Source organism: Ipomoea nil, unplaced genomic scaffold (assembly GCF_001879475.1).
Source record: "Ipomoea nil cultivar Tokyo-kokei standard unplaced genomic scaffold, Asagao_1.1 scaffold2279, whole genome shotgun sequence".
NCBI classification, from domain to species: domain Eukaryota; kingdom Viridiplantae; phylum Streptophyta; class Magnoliopsida; order Solanales; family Convolvulaceae; genus Ipomoea; species Ipomoea nil.
The window spans coordinates 1,014,168-1,022,897 of record NW_017618707.1 but is presented as its reverse complement, the minus strand read 5'-3'; the positions used below and the strand labels follow the sequence as shown (position 1 = coordinate 1,022,897).

Genomic DNA, 8,730 nt, shown 5'->3' with positions numbered 1-8,730 from the left:
TGGTATTTAATACTCCCTTTAATTTATACTTTGTAGCTCCAAACAATGGGACAATTTAACCTTAATACATTTTAAAACTCAAGAAAATAAGACCTCATAGGAGGAGATGAGGATAAAGAATATTATTACAATTCAAGCAGCAGCTGCTACTGCTGCATTTAACAAACAAATTACTATAACTTAGGAAATTTCTGTATAGTACAATCTCACCATCACACTCCTATTTTATTGAAGAAGGCTACAAAAAGAACAAATATATCAGACCACCAAATGAAATCAATCAATGCCTCAACTCAAACAAGATTTATGGAAAACGAGACATAAGGATGAGCATCTGTATCGCCTCCAAAAACACCCACTGCTCCTTCATCCTCAGTTTTCCAGTAGGTACTGCAGTTAAATAACGAAGATCAAGGTAACGTGTGTTATGGTCAAAGTATTATACTCGAAACAGAAATACAAATTCATTGCAAGAGCCACAGTTTATCATTGTTGAAAAACAAAGAGTTTTATCTATAAGGTTGTGTCCGTTTATGAATAGGTGTTAGTTATGGGTAGTTACTTACAGTTATGTGTTTGAATATATATATATATATATATATATATATATATATATATATATATATGTACTATGTTTCTTTGTTAGAAACACAGATAATAATAATATATTTCAGTCTTATATACATTTTCTATTCTTTGACTCTTCATCATTGCTTCCGCCTAACTGGCGAATGCTGTTATTCTTACCCGCCAGGCCATTCCATCTTCCAAATTCAACAATCATGCTAGAATTTCTCTAGGGAGATGGACTCGCACACTCAAATATATGTTGTGCATAAGAGGTGGTATAGCTCAGGTTATACTCCCTCTATCCCATTTTATATGTCTGGTTCAGTTATCGAGGCTTGACTGAAGTTATTTTTAATTCAATTTTTCATAATACTAAAGTTTAGTATTAGAATATAAAATTTATATATTTATAAACTACATTAAAAGTACTATTAAACATTAAAAAAAATCAAATTTAAAAATAATAAAAAATAAACAAAAAAAAAGTTAGTTTGACCATATAGTAAATAGGACAAGTAAAAAGGGACAGAGGGAGTACTTAACAAAAGGTCTTTCACTAATATCCATCCATACATTAGAAGTAATGCTTTAAAATTCTTGTGGAAAGTAAAAGAAAGTACGAAAAGCAATATTTACCTGTTTGAGCTGTCACAAAGTGACTCGAGAATAGAACGCACTTTTTTCTCACTTTTAACTGATGGTGCCAAGACAACAGACTGAAATGAAATTTTGAATATGCATATAAGGCAAACCTCATACAATAGTGCGAGGAATAGTATAGCAGCATGAACGATAAGGAAAATAGGATAGTTGAGATTATCACCAAAAACGATGGCGGCAAGCCATATCTCAAAATGCTCTCAGCAAATACACGCACAGCAGTAAAGTGCATCCAGGAGCTGAAAACCTAAACGAACCACAGCCAATTTTCATAAAAAATGATGATTCATATGATATTTAGAAAGAATCTTGGTTAAAATAATTTTGAATTCTTATGAAAATAGGTACCTCTCCATAACTGGTATAACACCATTGCAAAAGGGAGGTTTTGAATGCTTCTTGATCTTGCATCAGTCTTTCCAGCTCCTGCTTCCGACTTTCTTGTGTTTCAGGATTATACTCAAAATCACGAATCTAAATGACAGACACAATTATACATCCCATGAAAAAAGTTGCCTTTACTAATAAATATAATAATTTCCCTATAAAATGCAACTTCTCCATAAATGTCGATAAATACAGGAAAAGATTGTCAATGTAATAGCAATGGATATGAAATTCTAGCAAATGGAAAGCTTACTTGGAAGCCTCTTTCACGCGCCTTATTCCTGAAATTATCAGCATCACGGCTGAATAGTGTTACAGTATAAAGAGAATATTCATTGTCCTCATACAGCTTCTTGGAGGATCTGGGAACCTAAAACAATTAGTTCAATGAAAAGGTAGCACTTGTAGGATAAGTATACAATTATTAGAAATAAAGAGGGGGAAGGGGGCTCTTAATTGTTCTACAGAGTATAAAATAAGAAGCAAATTGTGTTCAGGAATTATAATATAATATACAGAGGGGAAAAGAGAAGAAAAAGGTAATGAGTGTCTTACAACATAGGTAGTGAGCGTCTCATAACTTTCCAACCAGTCTCTCTGTGAAAATTTGGAAACAACAGCAAGCAGAGTAGTTAAGTGTTCTGACACAACAAGATCTTCAGGCTTCACCAAATTGGACAGATCACGTACAGCTAAGCTGGGAGGAAGGAAAAACTTAATTTAATTAAATTGCCAACAGGTTATATATAGCAAACTTTATATGCAAAATCTAAAACAAAAAACTTAACTAACCACAGCCCAACACTATCCAACCACTTTAAAACTTTTTTTTTAACTAAATAAATAAGGTGTTTGGAGCAAACACTGGGCAATTGATTTCACAGATGTATCCAAGAAGCTTCTGAAGAAAATGGACTGAATTCTTGATAAATTTATTGTCTTATTTGGCAAAATGTAGGACAATTACAAACAGTGGTTAGCATTGTGTATACACTCGAACAGTATGGCTACTCACCTAGAAAGCAAAGAAGTTCCTAAGTATTATGAAGGAAGAAATCACCAAATTAACATAGATTTTGGTAGCAATGATGTACCTTCCCGCCTGCTTACGGTTTATGGCATTAAGTTGGCTACGAACATTGTTGTACTCAGCAACCCGAACCTTTCATCATTGCGAAAAAGAAGTTACAATAAAATTCCAACCACATGCTTTTAAGAGTCTGTTTATGCTTTGCATATAGTAATTTGAAAGGAAAGGAGTAAATATGATTCCAGTTTAGTAGCCATAATATCACATAAATTACACACAACAGTGACTTGAAACGAAGAAAAAAAAAGTTTGAGAAAGATGAAATATGAAATATCAAATATTACTAGGAAACAGAATGTTGGCAAACACTATCCTTTTCACATCTTGGTTTGTGCAAAGTTTTAATTTCATAAAATTCACATTGTTGCACACACAACTATTTTATTTATGAAAAAACACAAGTATAACAATTCCAAAAAAGTTCTTAAAACAATACAATGATTATTTTTTTCGATCACTTTTTTCAACCAAACAGAAAAGTATTGCAAAGAGAGCAGTTAGCTGCCATAGTTACAATTTGAGGGGTTAATATCCGAATAATGAATTATTATTTTTCTAATAAATGCCAAATGGTATCGTCAATTGTGAGATAGAGCATACTATGATGCTTTGAGTATCATCATAAGAAAAGGTTAAAAGTTTACTCAGATAACCTACACGAACTAGGAGCAAACCAAGAAACGTTTTCCTTTGCTTGGAGCACTGCTCCTAGTATTAACCTTACAGACAAAAATTTTATGCAATCCAAGTAATCTAAGTATCTAATACTAATGCATAACCACGTGACCTATATTCACATCTGAAGTTCTATAGATACAATCAAGTAAAATCCTTATAAAAAGTTTCATATGACTACTCTGCCTATATTGATGCATGAAACAAAAATCCGACTCAAATAGCATCATGAACTATTCAGTATTGGTAGGTTGTAGCCTTGTAGGCATAACTCAAAAGTCTCCTAGTACTGACACACGTGGCTGCTCATACATATTTATCAGTTCTTTAAATTCTTAATGAAATCAAGAAGTTAGAGAGGCCCTACCTTAAGATCATCCTCAATCTTAGCAACTTGGGTGTGAACCCCATCAACTGTCTCCCTGAGAGGGGACATTGTTGGATATTTGGCCTCATCCCACACAAATCTACAACATAAATGAGAATGTTATTAGACAATATAAGAGGCAAACTTGTATACATAGAAACCATTAAAAACTGGAATTACCTGGTGAGATAAGAGTCCACTGGAACCCCATCCACTGTAAGGGAACTACTGAGCACACCAGAAGCCCTCTCCAACTCCTCGATCTGGCGTCGTATCTTCGAACAAACCCCTTCAATGAAGCTGTTCGACTGCAAAAGTCTCAGATTGTGAAAAAACAATATAGCGAATCATTATAGCTATTTGAAAATCGTAACCTAAAATTTATAAGAAATTAAATTTGCTTCACCTTGACAAGATCATCGCTGAGCGCAAGAAGCGAATCCAAAGTTCCAATACGGAGATTCGGAATGTTGAACTGCGAGATTCAACGGAGAAAATTAATCAGCAGTTTGTACACAGATCTCAGGAGAAGAGGGAGAGAGAAGCGTACTCTGTAGAGAGGAGTGTCGAAAGAGTGTTTGGAGATGGAGTCCTGAAGGCTATTCCAGAGAGAAGTGGCGGAAGAGGTTTGCCGGACGGGAAGAGCAACCACCCAGTACCGAGACGCCATTGGAATCGGATCTCTTATTCTGATCTTCTTCGTGCTTTACTGCAACAATTCGAGTTCGATTGCAGGAAACAGAACTGGATCAAAGCAGTCCGACTCCTCTCTGATCACTCTCTCTGTATATGAATCTACAAATGTCCTAATTAAGTTTTAAGGTAATTTTAATATGTCATAGGTTATAATAAAGTTATGTATTGTGTTTTGACATAATGGGAAAATTGTTCCTACCAAAAAAAATAATGGGAAAATTGTTTTTTATCCCTCAATTATGAGGGGATATGCAATGTTGTTTTTTATTTTGGAATAAGGGCCAAATTGGCCACTGAACGTAACGCGAAAGTGCAATCAGGCCACTCAACCTAAAAAAAGTGCAATTAGCCCATCCAACAGTCCAAATTCCTTCAATTTCACCTGCTAGCCGGTGGAAAGCCATTCTTTCCGGTTTCACGCTGAGGTGGCATTCTACGTGGCATTAGTAAACAATTTCATTATTTCCTTCATTTTTTTTCCCTTTTCTACCGTGATATATATGAAATTTAAATTAAATAAAAAATGACAAAAGCAAATTAAACCATCAAAACCCACCCAAATCCCCTAATTGATGAAATACAGTTCGTCTACTCCATATTACTCTCTCTACTAGAAGAAATCCCCAAATCAAAGAAATCCCCAACAATGTTCGAAGCAAATTCGTTGTTTTGAAGACTTTGGAGGCTTTCACTTCGCATTTTCAATTTCTTTTGTTCAGGTATGAATTTGTTGGGTTTCGATTTGTTTGTTATTTATTTTTGTGATAATGTTGCGACTGTATATTGTTTGTAAACTTAAATGCCGACATCTCTGGTTTTGTTTAGTTTTGTTGTTGTACTATATAGTCCATCCTTGTCGTTTGCTAAGCTTTGTTGTACAGAACTTGATGTTGTTTGGTGTGCATTCTGTAATGGAAAACTGAGTCACAGTTGTGGTCCCTAAACCATAATAAAGTTGAAAATTGCTTATATTGTTTAATGGAATTTGGAGTCAGAGTTGTGGTCCCTAAACCATAACACTAAAGTAGTAGAAAAGTACTCACTGTCTAAACCCTAAAAATGTTGGTTACTGCCTAAAAATGTTGAGTCAGAATTGTCTAACATAAACCCTAAAAATTCAGTCAGGTTTTTTTATATAACTGGATAAATTGTGTAATTTAAATGCTTTGAATGGTTTGTTTTGTTGTTAGGTTTTGTAGTGATGACCACTGTAGAACTACAAATACACCATGGGGGGAATTTTGTTAAAGATAAAGAACCGCAGTACATAAATGGGGATGTTTGGTGTGTTGATATAGACCCAGATTTACTTTCATATCCACACTTGGTGAAGTTTATAAAAGAAGGTCAGTGTGGAAAAATAGAGACAATGTATTATAAAGCACTCCATGAGCCATTGGACAAACTAAGACTGTTGTGGAATGATGCAAGTGTGCTAGACCTCACTACACTAGCAATTAGATTTAAATCATGTGATATATATGTAGATCATGGAATAGATGATGTTGAATTAGTTCCAGGTCATTTGTTACCTGGTGATGAAGGAAATGGTGAAGGGAGTGATGAAGGGAATGGTGAAGGGAATGGTGAAGGGAGTGATGAAGGGAATGGTGAAGGGAGTGATGAAGGGAATGAAGGTGATGATGATTCTCATGAAGTAGACAGTGAGAATTCTGATTTTGAAAATGATGTTGGAGGAGTTACACAAGAGAATGATACAGTTGAGGGAAATGGAAAGGAAAATGAGGTTAAGGGCAAGGACAATGAAGTGAACCTAGATGGCTCTAAAAAAAAAACAGTTGAGGGTGAGGCATGTAGTGATGACTACTATTATGACTCAGCAGACCCACCAACCCAAGAGTCAGAGGAAGAAGAAGTTGAACAACATATAACACCTCCATCTAAAAAATATAAGCTGCCAGCGTATAATCCAGAATGTGATTTCCCTGAGCTTGAAAAAGGGATGTTATTTGAGGATGCAACACAGTTTAAGACTGCCATGATCAAGTATGCAGTGCACTTTAAAAGAAATATATACTTTTACAAGAATGAGAGTATGAGGGTGAGGGTTAAATGTGTTGAGGGCTGTCCTTTTGTTTGTCATTGTAGTTGGGAAGAAAGGTATATGTGTTTCCAGCTGAAAACATGCCTACTTGAGCATAGGTGCAATAACAAATACAAGCTCAAATTGGTTACTCAAAAATGGTTGGAACAAAAGTACGAGGATATAATTATAAAAGACCCAACCATGCAACATACCAAGCTTAGGGATCATATTCAGTCTGAGTTGAAGATTAATTTGACCATCACTATGGTGAGAAGGGTACAAAAAGCAGTTTTGCACAGGGTGAATCTAGGGTATTCAGAGCAATTCAAGAGAATAAGAGATTATGGTGAAGAATGTTTGAACTCTAATCTTGGAAGCACTGTAAAGATTCATACTACTAAGGTAGTTCCAGAAACACCTTCTACATTTCAGAGAATATATATTTGTTTCCAAGCAATGAAAAGTGGGTTTCTATCTGGGTGTAGACCTTGGTTTGGATGGTTGTTTTCTTAAAGGGGGGATGAAAGGTGAGCTCTTAGCTGCTGTTGGGAGGGATTCAAATAATCAGATGTATCCAATAGCTTGGGCAGTTGTTGAGATAGAAAACACAGACTCTTGGAGATGGTTTTTACAGTTGTTGATTAAGGACTTGGCTATTAACAATAGCTGGAATTGGACAATAATTTCAGATCAACAAAAGGTACTCTACATTATTTCATATTTACTTCTATTTTTTATTCTGTTTCTTGTTAACAATAAGTACAGTTTCTGATTCTGCTTTCATTAGTACAGTTTTTTATGCTGTTTCTTGTTAACAATAGCTGAAATAAGTACAGTTTCTGATTCTCATTTCATAAGTACTTCTGCTTTCATAAGTACAGTTTTTTATTCTGTTTCTTGTTAACAAAAGCTTAAATAAGTATAGTTTCTGATTCTATTTCTGTTTGTGTTTAAATAAGCTTAAATAACTACAGTTTTTATTTGTGTTTCTATTTCTATTTCTGTAGGGTTTAGTGAGTGTTATCCAGGAGCTTTTGCCAAATGTGGAACATAGGAACTGTGCAAGACATATACATGCTAATTGGAGCAAGAAACATAGAGGAAAGGTAATGAAAAGGCACTTTTGGATGTGTGCAAATGCAACCACTACACAGCAGTTTGAAGCAATGGTTGAGCAACTAGGATTAAAGGATGCACAAGCTAAAGCTGATTTGGCCAACTATCCTGCAAAGTATTGGTGTAAGGCTTTCATGAGAACTGAAGTGAAATGTGATTCAGTAGACAACAACATGTGTGAAGCATTTAATGGAACAATAGTTAAGGCAAGGAGCAAGCCAATAGTGAAGATGTTGGAAGATATAAGGGTAGCTACCATGACAAGGATTGCAAGATGCAGAAAAGCGGTAGAGAAATGGCCTGGTAACTTTGGACCTAGGATAATGAAAAAGCTCAATGAGAACATTGTTGAAAGTATAGGTTGGCATGTTGACTTCAACGGGGATGATGGATATGAGATCAAGAAGGGAAGGCAACAATTCAAAGTGAAGCTACAAAGGAAAACATGTTCCTGTAGATCTTGGGACCTAACAGGTATACCTTGTGCACATGCTTGTTGTGCCATATTTGATCTAGGTAGAGATCCAGAGCAATACATTGATGAATGCTACTCCAAGGAAGTGTACAACAACATTTACAGTCACACTATCCAGCCACTCAATGGTGAACTCTGCTGGCCTAGAACTAATTCTGAAGAAATACTAGCACCTTTACCAAGGCCAATGACTGGTAGACCAAAGAAAAAAAGAACCCGTGAGCCTAATGAACCCCCTGTTGGAAAAATTTCAAGGCAAGGTCGAATCATGACATGTTCAATTTGTAAACAAAAGGGACATCAAAAGAGAGTTTGCCCTACAAAGAGTTCTATGCCATCTGCTGTTTCAGGTGGTGCTTCTGCCTCGACTTCTACACCAGTTTCTGCCTCAACTTCTAGGAGAAGTAAACAAAGAAAAAGATCAGGTGGCTTTGGTGTATACATCAACCCAAATACTGGAGCACAAATATTAAATGTAAGTAAATCATTGTTCTTATATTTAAATAATTTCAGATTTAATAACTACCGTGACTAATGTATTAACCTTTATGCGTTATGTAGCCTGGACAAAGAGGACAACAAGTGCTATCAGTTGGAGGGAATACAAGTGCATCTACCAAGAAGAATCAGTAGTTCCAGAAGTTAGG

The 8,730-nt window shown here is 35.5% G+C and overlaps 1 protein-coding gene across 1 annotated transcript; it reads right to left on the bottom strand.

Annotated features, from left to right (window-relative positions):
* On the bottom strand, positions 1-4,568 carry LOC109150601 (V-type proton ATPase subunit C-like). The gene is made up of 11 exons (XM_019298554.1): positions 4,300-4,568; positions 4,156-4,224; positions 3,930-4,057; positions 3,750-3,849; positions 2,712-2,779; positions 2,173-2,314; positions 1,871-1,987; positions 1,579-1,704; positions 1,394-1,477; positions 1,207-1,286; positions 1-390 (listed from the first exon to the last, which is right to left on the bottom strand). Exons 1-11 carry the CDS (start codon positions 4,417-4,419, stop codon positions 294-296), a joined length of 1,131 nt encoding a protein of 376 aa, XP_019154099.1. The 5' UTR covers positions 4,420-4,568; the 3' UTR covers positions 1-293.
* Between the last annotated feature and the right edge of the window lie 4,162 nt (positions 4,569-8,730).